General features: G+C 39.2%; 2 protein-coding genes across 3 annotated transcripts; both read right to left on the reverse strand.

Annotated features, from left to right (window-relative positions):
• Positions 1-879: 879 nt before the first annotated feature.
• On the reverse strand, positions 880-11753 carry LOC106914046 (sorting nexin-18-like). The gene is made up of 4 exons (XM_014980594.2): positions 10520-11753; positions 10151-10444; positions 8169-8551; positions 880-4528 (listed from the first exon to the last, which is right to left on the reverse strand). The coding sequence occupies exons 1-4, from the start codon at positions 11257-11259 to the stop codon at positions 4302-4304; spliced, it is 1644 nt and encodes a 547-aa protein (XP_014836080.1). The 5' UTR covers positions 11260-11753; the 3' UTR covers positions 880-4301.
• Positions 11754-13077: 1324 nt separating this feature from the next.
• On the reverse strand, positions 13078-15169 carry LOC106914097 (SOSS complex subunit C). 2 transcript variants are annotated; one of them, XM_014980685.2, is made up of 4 exons: positions 14797-15169; positions 13919-14015; positions 13606-13678; positions 13078-13494 (listed from the first exon to the last, which is right to left on the reverse strand). In XM_014980685.2, the coding sequence occupies exons 1-4, from the start codon at positions 14819-14821 to the stop codon at positions 13396-13398; spliced, it is 294 nt and encodes a 97-aa protein (XP_014836171.1). In that variant the 5' UTR covers positions 14822-15169; the 3' UTR covers positions 13078-13395. The 2 variants fall into 2 exon arrangements, with proteins under 2 accessions (XP_014836171.1, XP_014836162.1); XM_014980676.2 differs by having other exon boundaries at positions 13606-13693; positions 14797-15157.
• Between the last annotated feature and the right edge of the window lie 150 nt (positions 15170-15319).

Here is a 15319-nt window from a genome sequence, read left to right on the forward strand (position 1 = left end):
TAGATTTGATGCATTTTGATTTCTAAAAGTGAATAAATACTCTACTTTTAAAACTTCAAGTTTAAAATAAGTATTAAGTGATAAAAGGTGTAAAATGGAGAGTGAGTAAAGAAGGAAAGGTGGCAGTTCTAAATAATAAAGGGCCTGCGGCTAAGGTAAACTGATCTTAACTTTGTGATTGTGGTGTCGGGTATCAGGGATGTTACCGCCTGCACTGGAAAAACTTGTTTTAAAACTCCCTTCCAAGGCATGCATTTTATCTGAGGACTTCCAATATATGCAATTCATTATTTACTCAATATCTAGATGGATGAAGTGGCCTCTGACATCTTTAAAGTGAACTGAATGCATATTATCGTGCATTTAGAGTTGTGTTTTTTTTTTTTAAGGATTTCTAAGAAAAAAAAAGTGGACTAAATATAACTCGCAATGCTGAGGAAAGAGAGCAGAGTGCTTTAAGGCATACATGTAAATCACCTGCTAAAATGTGACATTGACGACAGGACGCAGGTCCAGAGTTATGCTCTGAAAAACATTAAAAATCTGAACACTGAAATCTTGTCAAAGTCAAGTTTCAGTTTTATTCAAATATTTGAAGGACACGGTTAAATAGAAGAGTGAGGATTGTGAAGTCCCAGGAAAACTAATGTGAAGTCTGACCTGCAAGAACCATGTTTAGCAAAACTGCAGTGTTTAATTGTAAAACTGACGACAGTAGCTGTTAAAAACCGTAGCAGTGATAGGAAACTCGTCTGATCATGACGTCAAACTAAGTCTGGACCCGTATGAGATTCTAGTACAACCTTCAGCAGAATTACCACAATTTTATGTTGTTATGATATATAAAAAAAGATTTAAGACAAATATAAAAAAAAACTATACAATCATATGCATGTTGTTTTTTATTCTGCAGATACAATATCAGATAAAAGTTATTTTTAAATCTATATTAATATTTGTGTGTTTCTCTGAGAAAACTGGAAGTAGGCGTCAGCTAAAACACCCAAGAAGCAGCCGTTTGATTTTTTTTAATTAACAGATGTGAAAAGCGGTAAAAGAAAACCTCAAAAAAATACAAAGTAAAAGTTAGAGATATAGTTCTGAGGTATCCGTGCCTATTGAACAGACTCATTATTTCTGCAATTTATAAGGAAAATAGTGGCTTGTTAGTTCAGTCAAAGGTTGTATATTACTGATTACTTACTACTAATGTTTATTGAAGAAAAAATCAACTTAAAAATCTCAGATTGTGTCCCTCCTCTGGTAGCTAACATTTTTGCAACAGGAAAAAAATCCACACAATTTATGTATTTTCAGATCAGGCCTTTTGACATCCTCAATGAAGTAACCTGTGGTGCCTCAAGGCTCCTTTCTTGGACCTCTCCTGTTTTCTTTGTAAATGTTACTCCTTTTACAAGCCGACTGTACATTTCCTTTAACCCAAATGGAATATTTTAAACTGAACACACATCATTACCGCATCCCAGATATCAAATGCAAATGGATAGTACGTAACTCCCTGCAGCTAAACATGTACAAAACTTGGGTCATCTTTTTTGACTCAGATGTATCTGACTCACTAGTACACGCCTGAACTCCACGCCTGTAAAAACCTTGTATTTTTAGCTGTTACTTCACCTTCAAGGCACATCAGTTATGCTGCTCAAACATTTTTCATGTAGCTTCAGAGACTCAGCAAGGTCACTTTGAAAGAGTTTCAGATATAATCATTCATGCTGCGTCTGTAGTACATTTCGATTTTGCAATACAAACTTGTCTGATCCTGCAAAAGTTGCGTAAATTACACATCACACAAAGTGCAGCAGCCAGATTAATTATTTAAGGCAAAAATGGAGAATATATCACTTCACAGTGTGTCTTTCTGATCTGCCAATAAGCAAAGTTCTGTTGGTCGTACCAGAACCTGGACTTAAAACTAAGGGTGAAGGAGCTTTTTGGGTTTATTCTGTGAAACGCCTATGTGGCTCAGACTAGCATTCTCATCCTTTACATTGCTTTATGCAAATCTACAGTATATTTATAGGCTGGTTGTTTCTTGTGTTACTAATTTTAGTTTTATTTGTGTTTGTCAGATATGCATTTATTTATTACAGTTTAAATGTGTTGTGTTATCTTGTATTTAATTGCTTACTTTATTCTCTGGTATTTATTTTTTAATCGCAATATTTTTGCCTTTTTCTTAAATGTGTTCTTTCATCTCATGTGCAGTCCTACTTGTGTTTTATTCATCAAATGTACTGCGTTTAAGATCATCATTATTATTATATCTTACTCTACATCATCTGGAATCACAATGAGATCAGACCTGGTTCCTGCTGCTGTGAAATTAATTTATATTAGACTGTTGGTTCCGCAAAATTAAACTGACCCATATCCAGTCCTGTGAAAGAGCATTTGCCCATTAACAGATTTCTTCTGTTTTTGGGGGTTTTGTTACATTTAACTGTCTCAGTTTGTAACTAATGTCAATATATGTAAAAGACAACCACAGTAAATACAAAATACAATAATGCAAACATTTTTTTTAAATGATTTACTTTATTAGAGTAAAAAAAAAAAAACCAACCAACCTGGTCTTAGGTCTATTGCAGCCTGGTGAAGAAAGACATTTAGCCTTTAATTAAGTTCAATATTTTTTAGCTACAGGGAGGTGAACATTTGTGCCTCAGTTTATCATCTGACCCAAGTGAACTTAATCTTTAGGTCACAAACTGAACATTCCTCTTTCTGCCAGAAAGCAGAATTTAAGGATGCATGAATTACAGCAAGTAGTCAAGATCCAGAAGAGGTAAAACAGCCCCAGATCCTCATGCTGCCACCATGTTCCAAGGTTAGTGTGATTTTCTCTTTTTGAAATGCTGTTAGTTTTATGTTAACTGCAAAAAGACACACAACTTCCAAAATGTACCATTTTTACACAGGCTGTCCACAGAACACTTTCCAAAAGGTCTGGAGGATTACAATTAGCTTTTTTTTTTTGCAAATGTGTTATGAGCTTTTGTGTTCTTATTGGCCAACAACGGTTTTTACTTTTGGGACTCTGACGCCATTTTGCAAACTCTTTTTGTAATTGTCAAATCCTTAAGCATGTTGGGCCTGCAGAGTTTTAGATGTTGTTCTTGGTTTTTTGCGACTTCCTGAATGAGTTGCACAAAACACTCCAGCTAAAGGCTAGCCTATCCAAAGCTAACAGCAGCCTATCCATGCTAATAGACAGCAAAACAGCAAAAGGAAATCGGCGATTCAGCGGGTGACCAGCCTCAGCATGCTAATCACTAGCGCAAGGGACTAGTCACTATCTCAGTTACCAGTACTGGCTCATTATTAATCAGATCAGAACCTGGCTTCGGGTTAGATAACCTCCTGCGGCATGGAAGTAAGAACCACAGGCTGCACAATAATCTTAATTTTGACTCTAGTACACCAAAGGTATTATCTAAACCTGTTTTTGGGTGAGGAGTGTGAAAGGGGATAACCTTAAACTCCAGGCAGAAACTGGAATTTTCTTCTTGCTGCAAGGCAACAATGCTATCAACTACACCAGCCTTTAGTCTGATTTCAGAGTTAGTTCAACGATTTGACACTTTTAAATGCAACAAAGGCAGAAAAAAAAGAGCAGAACTCTGTAAGGGGGCAAATACTTTTTCACAGCACAGTAAATAAGAAGGGAATGCAGAATAGATTGTAAAACTTTGAAACTATTGCAATATCTGAATTGTCCAAGAGATAATATTTTTTTATTTTTTTTATTTTTACAAAATGGTTTGAATTTCTCCAAACTGCACAGTCCAACAATACTGAGCGGGTTATTCAAGTAAAACCTACACATGGGATAATGATTACAAACGTTAACTTAGATTTCCACATAGGCTGTTTGGGAAGTCTTTTGTCCGTGTTTTATGTTGATTTAGACCCACATCCCTTCAGGAAGAAACAGGAGACAGTGAGATGACCCAGAAAGCATGATTCAAACAGCAGGCTCCGGCACACCGAGAGCCGCTTTAAATGTTGCATGGAGTGTTCACAAAATCCCTGGAACTGGTACACTCATCAGAGCTCTCCAGATTATCCCACAAGTTGTCCTGTGGCTATTTTTGCAGATGCACACCTTCCAGAATGCCAGATGGAAAATCCATCACATCTTCAAGGTTTTTTTTTGTTTCCTTTTTCTTTTAAATGCTAAGATGTTGATCATCAATCCTTTGATTTTGTGCTGAAGTTTCATTCGATCTCCATCAGGCTAGCGCTCTCAGCCTCTTTCCTTGCTCTCAACCTCTGTCCTATTGGTCGTTGTCGTATTTGTGCAAGGCATCCTCTAGCTTGGCGGTGATCTTCTGGAAGAAGCTGATCTGCTGGCGCAGGTGATGCTGCATCTGCATCCGGAAGTCCCGCACACGCGTGCGGTGGAAGTGCTGGATTTCTGCTAGTGTGGCACAGGAAATGATGTTGCAGCGATCGTGGAGCTCGCCCTCCTTCTTTGGACAATCTTTCACCTTGGTCAGCGCACCTGGTAAACAGCAGAAAGATTCAATGAAAGTTGTTTCCTCCTTGATATATAAACTTGGCAACGTACCAGGAGATTGACGAGATTGAAGTTGTGTCATTTTTGTTTTGATTGGTTCTAATTGGTGATCAAACGTAGAAAACTGAAATGTATTTTTCCTATTTATTAAGTGCAAAACAGAGTTTTATTAATTTACTCAGTAAAGCAAACGAGAGAGAGTTATGGAGTTGACATTTCAAACCAGCTCAGCACCTTATATTAGCAATTAGCACAATTAGATTTGTTAATCTCTTAGATGTACAAATAGATGCCAACATTTCCGAACCTAACTGGTACAATGACATGAACCAGGACTTAACCCCCTGGTTCCTGGGATTAAGTCCTGGGGAGCTTAACCCCAGGAAGTAGGGTTAAGTTCCTGGTTCCAGAAACCAGGAACTTAACCCTACTTCCTGGTTTCTGATCAAGAACAATTTCCTATTAAATAGCTTCTTACTCCTTTGTGCTTTCTCTGACTTGATCTGACTTCACTGATCTAATTTTATTTATCCACCACTGGAGACAAATCTCACGCCTAAGAATGTCTTAGTTAATGATATGAATTTGTGCGTAGGTACCTTACAGTCAGAGTTTCCTCGGTCAGACGCAAACTTGGTTTGTTAAGTTCAAAGTCAGATGATTCTGGTCACCAGCTGATGTTACTAAATTTAGAAGATGATTTAGTCTCGTAGGCAGCACTCTACATTCTACCAGTTTCCAGCAGAGATCTTCTCATTGCCATCACAGCTGCTGGACCTGCAAACCCTTTCGGACGGGGCAAAAGGTCACATTCGGAAGAAGCTGACAAAGATCACAGCTTCCATGAAAAGCAGAAATGAGATTCTGAGTTTCCCAAACCAGCCAACCTCTTGATCTCAAGCTAAGCATTAAAATTCTCAGAAACAACTTTTTTTTGTGCATGCTGCTTCTGCAGTCAGTCTTTTAAAAAGCTTTTTAGTTTTGTAGATAAAGTTCCTATTTGCAGCCATGTTTCATCACAATCCCAAATTTTAGACCTCAGAGACTTGAAACTTTAACAGAGATGAAGATCATTTTGAGTGTCAATTTCAGTTGACACTGTAGGATTTTTGTTTATATTTATTTTGCACAGATTTGTGAGCTGGTTTTGTCCATCGTTGTGTTTTATTGTTGCTGTATGTACAGAACCTTTGGAAGACGAGGCAAGTTTGTAAATGTTCTCCATAAATACATTTGGCATTACTGCTTGAAAAAGGTGCTAACCTCATGTCTGTTAGACACATTTCCTGCTCTATATTTATACCGTCTCCACTGAAATAGCTTTTCATGATTCACCCAAGCTCGCTTTTGGCACAAAATCTGAACTCTAGTAGTCTTTTTAGTCAGAGCATCAACCCGCATTCACAGTGACAACATCAGTTTGACTTTTTGGGTTTGAGTTTTCCTTATTTCTTTTAAAACGCACTAAAAATGATCCGACTGTTTTTTTCCGTGCTTCTTTGGCATTACCCAACTCCCGAGACACGTCTCAGTGTTTAATATGACTCAACTTTTAGTGCGGAAGCGGTCTCAGCAGACCTGACTAATAAAAACAGGGATGGAGAGGAACTAGGAGTGAAGCCCTGACATGGCAGCAGGAAAAGAATTTCTTTCCTTTTGTTTCTCAGAAACAAACAAACAAACAAAAAAAAAAAACAATCTGCCCTCGCACAATCATAAAAGCGAGAAGGACTTTGCTCTCGCCCACAGCCGAGGCGATTACAGCGCTGTAATTTGAACTTGTGTACCGCGGGCCTGGTGGGAAACATCTACCAGAAAGAAGAAAGGGGGGGGAAAAAAAGTGGGGACAGAAAAAGAGGAGGAGGGGAAGCTAATCTAATCCCAAAGCTGCTCTGTTGCTGCATTCCTGCAGTCCAGGGGCAACATGGAACAAGAAGCCATGGAATCTCCTCCGTTCATTTGAATCAGATGTAAACCTTTTGCTCTTTCCTCGCAGAGCTATGACTGACAAAACTGGAAAGAAGAAAGCTTGCCATTCAGTTGGATTGTTTTGTTGCACCTCAGTGCCACAAGTTTCAAAGCACAGCTGCAGGACAAATAAATGGTTTGACCAACTATAATGCCGTCAGATTAAACTTGTATATAAAACTGTACAATAATAATTCTCTTTCAGTCTATATGAATCTGTAGGTGAGTTTTGCCTGTATAAGGTATAGACGGAGGGACTAGGAATTAAATTTTTGGCTGAAAAGACTAATTCCACCATCCTGACAGCAGACTAAGCTATGCATTAGGGCAATGAGGTCACAGCAGTTCTTCTGCTGACACATGCAGAAAGCATGGCAGCAGCAGTCTGCACTAACTCAACACTCAATTGTTATCTTGGGGGAATTCCTGCTCTCCCCATTCATTAGGTGAATCAACGCTGTAAATTTTTTTGTGGCATGTAAACAAGCTAACGTGTAGATCATTCACCTCGAACAAGAAATCTGAAGCATTTTTTTTTATTCTTTTATGGACTTTTGCTTCATTCATTTGTTGAATTTAGTAAAGTTTGAATACATGAATGCATTTATAGAAAGACAATCAAAATGGGCAGGACAGACCTAAAAGAATATCAACTGGAAAAAGCCTGAACGGTAAATTTTTTCTTGCAACATCTTTTTTTTTCTGCTACTCAGTTTCTTTTCAGTGATGCTGAAACATCATTAAAAAGTCAGGACCAGGACATTTCCCCGTCAGGCAACCATAACAGCAATGTTGACCTTAACGTCTCATTACAACTTTAAATCTGCTTTAATCTTTCCGGTGAGTATAAAAAAAAAAAAGTGTTTTTCCAAGTCAAAAAGGTGATGTCATGTCAGTCACAGGGACATTTTCAATTGGGGCTGCTTCAATAGCTCAGGGCTGACATTGTATCAGGAGAACGGAGCTCAGTGGACTAAAAGAATCGGTGCCTCCAAGTTTGGCAAATGTCTGGCGTTTGCATGCCAGCAGCAACTCCCTCCTCCCAACCTGCAAGGAACTAACAAGCTAACTCCTCTGGAAATGCTTTGTGAAGGTCTATGTGTGTGTATGTGTGTGTGTGTGTTCTTACATTGAGGCTCTGTACTTGTGTTACAATGACCCACTGGTTTCAGTTTTCAACCCAGATTTACTCAGCAGTCGGGTAAATGAAAACAGATGTCCTCCTTGGTATGGAAACACTCTGAATCTCTGCATATTTTCTCCAGTCGTATTTGACGTTATTAATGGAGAAATTAAAACCCGGATGAACTTTAAACACCGCTATTTTTTTTCCCCCTTTAGACAGGAAAATACAGAGTCCTGTTTAAAACTGCAGTTCTGTAGTGTGGAAAGGGCGAGCCAGTGGCCTCTGGTTGCTTAACACGGACACAACCGTGTCTTTTTCCCCCCGTTCTCACATCTGCATGTAACTTCTGATGCATACTTCTGTCATTACTCACCACAATATTCTGAAAGCAGTGTGAAGTTACAATGTTAAAGACAATAAATTTGAAGAAACACAAAAAAGTTGCAGAAACATATGAAAAGGTTTTGTTTTTTTTCACTCTTGCTGATGAAAATGATTTCACACACACAGAGTGCAAAGACGATTCCCCACCTTTCTGCACGTGGATGATGTCAGGGAAATTGGACAGATGTCCTCTGTAGAGGTCCAGCAGATCAGAAATGGGTTCCAGGTCCTGCCGCGGCTGCTCTGCAAAATACTCCCCTATGGCCTCGTAGGCCTCTCCGGTGTAGGAGATGGCTTTGTTCAGGCCTGCCGAGTAGACCTGCTGATCCAGCTCAAACGCCTGCGCCAGGTGCTTGAAGGACTGCCCGACCTTCTGGTACTCCTTTTTGAAGCCCGTTATCTGCTTGCGGGCAAACTCGTTGATGGACGTGTTCACCACAACAATGTTCTCGTCCATCTTCTTGGTGAAGCTCTTAAAGCCCTCGATCTTGCTCTCGACTTCCTGGAGGTCCAGGGGGACGACTGGCGTGCTGAGACCAAAAAACAAGCAGGGCGGACAGCGGCGTTAGCCTGTGCGAGCTGGTTTTGAATCCCCGTCCATTAAAATCCGATCAGTCTCGTTGTTTACTTACTGAGTTAGCAAAACACTCTGGTGGTGTTGGTCATTGGCATATGGTTCTTGTTAGCGAGATATTTTTTAAAAACTAAGCTAGGGTGTGACAGTTTGATGGATTATGGAGAAGAAAACTGTGTGTACCAGAGAGGAGTTTAGAAATGATTGTTGTTGTTTTTTTTAAAACATAAATTTTTTTTATGTGTTGTTAGGCTTGGAAAGAGAGACTACTCAGTGCACTCTGTGTACTCTCTGTTTTTCTTGTCCTATTCATGGTATGAAGGGTTTAATTGTGTCTCTTTCCTGGATGAAGCCCTTGTCAGAATTATTTCTATCAATGACTCTGTTCCCCCTCTTTGCTTTTCTTTTCTAAGTAAGTACTCCTGGCTCAGGGATTGTTTGCTTAGCTATGCTTCTATGTTGTTTGAGTTACTGTAGGAGCTATTGCTATGTTTTCTTTCCCATGGAAAGTATTCCTGTTCTGATGCTTTCATATTTAATTGTTTTTTTTTCTTCCTGAACACTGTCAAACTCTCTTTGATTTTCTTATCAATAGAAAGTCTTCAGCGCTTCCTGTCCTCTCAACCCCCAGTCGATCACGCCGGTCTGCAACAAACCCTTCGTCCATTAACAGGGTTTCTACTGCAATGCATCTAACAATAGCAAATGTTACCAACTTAGAACATCTGGCTGCAGACTCACAGTGTCCTATTTCCCTTTCTGAAATCTATCAGACGACCCTGCACATTAAAAATTAAACCATAGCCACTCGAGATGTGCATTGCTTTCCAAGGATCAGAGGGCATTTAAACATGTAAATTACTCCCACGGCGCTTCTGTGACGCATTTTTATGGGACCCAGACTGGGTCAGAGCCAGCAACAAAATAAACAAATAACTGTGTGTACTACAGCAGTGGTATCTTTAAATATCTGACCAATTGTTTTTATGAACTGAGTTTTTTTTTTTTTAAGAAACAACACACCCAACTTTAGATTGACTGACTCATTGAGTAATTTAGTGCTGTACTTCAGTTTATAGTCCAAACATTAACTGGAGTTTTAAAGGAAAGGAAAACTGACAACTCTTGAAAACCAAGTATCCACGCAAAGTCCAATAAAACAATATAAAAGATCAAAAGGGCATTCACTACTTTCATAAAAACTGACTTCCTTTAAGTTGTTCTGGATTGTCATGAAATCCTTATTAGGGTGTAACCGGTTCTCCTCTTTGTACCATAACTGTGTATGTGCGATGACAATGATCAGGATTAGAAACCATCTTCAGAGAATAACCTAGAATTCCAGACAGTGTGAGCTACAAGGACAAGTGTAATATTTTTTTAATAACAAAGCAATGTAAATATGCTAAGAATCTGACATGTTTGATCGTTGCAGTCCTACTATAATTGTATATCCCTTAAAATTAACAAGGAATGACATTTAGAATCAATACATTTACAAACCTCAGTAATCTCAGACTCCAGCTCCCATCTTCTGTAGGGATGAACTTCTTACCTGATCGTTAGGAAGAAGTTTGCGCCGACCAAGTCGTCCCTCTCTGCCTTTCTCTTGCCCATTTTCCAGGCCTTCTCGTCGGCCCCGCAGGTCAGGAAGTGCTGGAAGACGTCACAGTGGGCCAGGACGGGGTGACTTGTCATGTGGTTCATCCACCAGATGAGACCCTTCCTCCTCTTAGAGATAAAGTCCTCCTCAAAGCGGCCCGTGGCCTGCTTCTCTGGCAGGTGGGGTACCGAGATCACAGGGAAGCGCTCGACGAGCCGAGCGTAGAGCCAGTCGAAATGTTTATACCTGCAGTGAGATAAGTTTGAGAATCAAATGGGAAAGCTTGGATGGATGGAAAAGGAGACTGCACAAACTGAATACCTGCGGTTAACTTGTACATTAGTGTGCGTTGGGGTGAGGCCATAAGACATGTAGCTCTTCATGCCTTTGAACTTGGTCTGCTTCGTGGGGTCGTCAATGGTGCATGTGAATGGGTAAGGGTCCTCCTGCCACTCTGGTCCATACTTCCCCATCACCACACAGATCCTGTCCCCGTCTTTGACAAAAGCAGACGCCTCCCCGAGCAAGAAGGCCTCTCCGCCAGACTTGACGAAGGTGGAGAACCTGTTGAGGTTCCTCCCAACTGTAGCAGAGCTCTTGGCCTGCTGTTGCTGCTGCTGCTGGCCGGCCCCCCGACCCGGCAGCGAGGTGGTGACCGGGTACAAGGGAGGGGTGGTGCCTAAACCCTGAGGCTCATACTGAGCAGGAGAGCCGTCATCCCAGTCGTCGTCCCAGTCATCGTCGCTGCCCTGGCTGGTGTTGAAGCTGCTCCCTCCACCGCTGCCGACCTTAAACCTCCTCTGGGAGCTGTGGCTGGGGGACGGGGTTATGGTTTTGGGCGAGGAATAGCCGTTGTTGCTTGCACTGGAGGTGATTTGGTCCCTGATGATGTCAACATAAGAGGCAGGAAAGAGGCCAACCTCCCCTTTGCTGTTCTCCCCCTCCAGCCAGCCCTCCAACTCCTCCTCACTGAACAGAGTCACCAACTCTTTCTCTGCTATGGAAATCTCTCCTGGGTTTTCAGCGTGAAAATCATACAATACTTTGGCTTTCAATGCCATTGTCTCACATTGACTAATGCTATCTTCAGATCTAAGCTTGTGTAAAGTTTCCTTAAGTACTCTCTGGTCAAAGTTAAAAGATCGTCCTTAAAATGTTCATGAGATTTTAAAAATGTTTATTAACGGCTTTATTAACTATAATCCAAACAAAACAACGCTGCATAAAACAAGAAGAACGGAAGACAAACAGCCTTGTATCCAACACCCACCTCCTCTCTCTCCGCTGCTTTTGGTGGGTTCAAATATCATCCGTTTCCACGCAGATATCAGACCTCATTAAAGATAAAACGTGTATCTTCTGCGAGCGGAAAACAATCGTTTGAGGTCGAAAGTTGACAAACCTGCGTCGGCTGAGAAAGCGGCTTGTTTCCTTCACATAAAAAGCCAGGACAAAGTTCCTCTGGGATGCTGGCTGGTTAAAGGCTCCAAGCTCAACACGTAGTTGACTGAGTAACGGAGGGTGGAGCCAGCTGCAAATTCAGTCAAGCCGCCTTCAGTTCGGTCATGGAAAAAACAGCGACTGTCCATGAGAGAGAAATCCACATATACACACAAAAAACGTTTGTGAAATAAGATGTGATGTCATCAGTGCGTCAACGAGCAAAACGCTTCTTGAACAGTCAGAGAAATTTTGGGATTTGGAAACCAGCTTCAGGTTTTATGGTTTGTAAGAGTTCAGTTTTGAAGAGCATAGTTTTATGTAAAACGATAAGATGGATGTAAGTATTAACTTAATTCAATAACCAAGTTTCTTGTTTAGTTGAAAATTATTTATGTAAGGAAAACGTAAGTATTACAATTATTAATTTATATATTTTATAATCGCATATAGTTTGAGTTTTTTTTGTAACTTGAAAATATTTTGTTTAAATCAGTTTCGGCGTTTTCGTAAAAAAAAATCGTGTGATTTTAAAAGCACTTTACATTTATTTAAGGTCGTAATATATTCAAGTACATTTCATAAGTTTACTTAGAAAAAGTATTCTTTGCTTCAAAAGATATCTTCAAAAATACAATTTAAGTTGCAAGAATAGCACATCTGTATTATTATTAAGATAGTTAATATTGCACACCTCTGATTTCTGTACAATTTTTTTATTTTTCATATATTGTGAAAAGTCTGATGTTTTTATTAGAAAATACCTATGCACATTATGCACTTTTTTTAAGTGCCCCTACACATTTGCACATCCCTTACCGGAGTACGCTACTTCTGATAACTGCATAGTATTTCAGTCTTGTCCTTAATGTACAAGTAGTTTTTTATCTGACCACTAGAAGGCACTGTTACAGCATGTACTGCAACGTTCCTTTCAGCTGACGTTAAAAGGGTGCTAAGAACTAGGTAATGTAAAATAAACTAAATAGTGAAATAATTGAATAATAATGCTTTTTATTAGTAGTAGTATATTATTATTATAGTGCATTTTCCTTATTGTCCACTAGAGGGTGGTGTTACTGCAGGCACTTTAATCTTCCATTTAGCTGACTATATAGCTTTAAAAGGATGTTAAGATGATGTAAAACAGGTATTGGGGACTATAAAGTTAAATAGATCAATCTAATTATATGCTCTTGTTTAAAATTCGCTGTTGTAATGGTGTTAAATACAAATATTTGCAGGTATCACCCCCCCCCCTCCCCCCAATGTTGCAGATAGTTTGGCTTAACTCCAACATGTGTTCCAGTTAGTTTATCCTAGTTGCACCATAAATCGTCCATCACATTATGAGTACGTCATCATACTGTTTTTTATATTTTTTTTTAATTATTATTGTTAAAAAGTTAAAGAAAACAAAATAAAAACGAACAAAAATGTTTGGTTGAAAGAATAATTATTTTATTGTCCAGAATTTTTCACAAAACACAAATTTAAAAACTCTGCAGAATGTGCCTCGAGTTGTGCCGTGACAGAAAAGCTGAACCATGTCTGCGTTGTGTGTCTGTTTGCCATCTCCGGGGAGCACAACAGGATGTCTGATTGTCATTTCCCAATGTGAAGAATGTACGACAGACTCTCCAGATAACATAATTGAGTCTAACTTCACCAGACTCAATTAAAAACAAAGGGAACAATAGTGTGTTCATGCTGTTTCAGAGGTGCTGCAGGAGGATGGTGGACCAGGACGTCAAATGTCACGACTGCGGCTCCAGACGAGGAAGGACAGGGAGGATGAGGTTCCCGAATGAGGAGTCCTGAGTGATGAAGAAGCCTGAAGAATGCGCGTGAGCATGCTGCGAAGAAAACAAACAAACAAAAAGAATAATAATAATAATAATTTAAAAAAAAAAAGCTTTAAGACTGAATCCATCAGGCTGCAGTTTTGGTTCGGTTTGGTTCCTCACCTGTAATGCAGCTCTCTGCTGAGCAGCGATGTGCTGCAGCTCTGCGCTGTCTCTGAACTCCTTCATGTTTGGTCTGGACAGTGGGATGCTACGGGATGAGAGGATGACCGCAGCAAAAACATTTACAACGTTCACATGGCAGCTCTCTCTCGTCAATCTTTGCTCCAAAAAGTCTCAAGTTGGAAACATTTAAGAAGTGTCAGTTTTAAGATTAGGCTTTAATTTTGTTAGTAACTGTTAGTAATGTGGAAAAGGTGTGAGTACTTTGTCACTGTTAAAACGTAGACGTTTTTTCAAAGGATTAGATCTCTACCTGGCTCCTGGAACGTTCATGGACTGATTCTCCCTGAGTCGCCTCTTCTCCTTCTCCAGCTCAGCCAGGATTGCTACCCGTGCTTTACTTGGGATGGCTGAATGACAGAAACCGGACCAGATAGACACAAACACAGAATGAAAACTTATGAAATATCAGGCAAGAATAAGTGAAAACAGAAGGGATGCATTGCAAAACAAGCTAAGCAAAGTTCTAATTTTGGGTAACCCGACATCAAAAATATAAAATCTCCTCTATAGGAAAGATTGTGATGCGATTTGTCAAGTCGACTACTTTACTGTAAGTTCTGTGCTCATATGAAAAAGGAAGTTTCACAGATCATCTAGATAAGGCTTAAAAGAGAAAATAAAATATGCCCACAGTACTTCCTTCAGAGAAATAACCCTTCACATTCACAAAGAGGTGATGGTTGTATAAAATATTCCACTTCTACAAAAAAAAGAAAACATAGTTTATAATTATTTTGCAATTAAAGTTATATATTATGGGTCATCAACATTTTATTATTAAATAGCTTCACCACCAAAATAATGAATAATAATTCAACAATACATGAATCCTCTTAATAATAACAACTTACACATTTATTTAATTAATTCATTCAAAAAGTTTGTACAATTCAGAATGGAAGTTGTAATATACTGAGTTTAAAAATTGAGTATTTTTAAACTCAATTTTAAAATACCTTTTTAAAAGACATTTAAAAAGGTCATTGGAGACCTTTTTAAATGTCCTAGTCTGAGGTTAAAGGGGGCCGGAAAGCAGGAAGATTTCACCACCAGGTCTCTAAAGGTTATAGCTCCGCCCCTGCAGTAAACAGAAACTTTAAATAGCTAAAAGCGGTTTTAAAGCATTACCTTGTCCCGGTGGATTAGCAGCCATGTACTTGAAAGGCAGGAACCAAAAGTTTGGAATGAGCAGCGACTAGAAATAATAGAAATGATTTTAAATTTGTTTGACGTTCGTTTCTTTTGCCCTCCAGCCTGCTAATGTTGCAACACGAAGGAACGTTAAATGTGGCCTGCTTTTTAACAGCAAAGATACACAAAAGTCGAACGAATGAAAAATTCCGCTATATTTGTTTAGTAACACCTGTAACAGTAAAGCTGGGTGTTTAAAATAACCACAAAGCTGTGGTTGTGAAATGTTTGGAGATGAGTCGAATTTTACTTCTGTGTTTTACCCGGTTTGTAGTTTAGATGGAGGCAAAAAAATAGGAGGTCTCACTTTGATTATATTTCGGGTATTTAGAAAGTTAGCATAACTGGTGTGGATTAGCTCGGAGGAAACATGTATGACATACGTAAATTTAATCCCTTTAAAATAAATAAATAAATAAATTTTAAAAAAAGTTAGAAAACAATAAATGTTCAAATTGTG

The sequence above is a fragment of the Poecilia mexicana genome, unplaced genomic scaffold, assembly GCF_051168715.1.
Source record: "Poecilia mexicana isolate PSO_F unplaced genomic scaffold, ASM5116871v1 scaffold_12, whole genome shotgun sequence".
Classification (NCBI taxonomy): domain Eukaryota; kingdom Metazoa; phylum Chordata; class Actinopteri; order Cyprinodontiformes; family Poeciliidae; genus Poecilia; species Poecilia mexicana.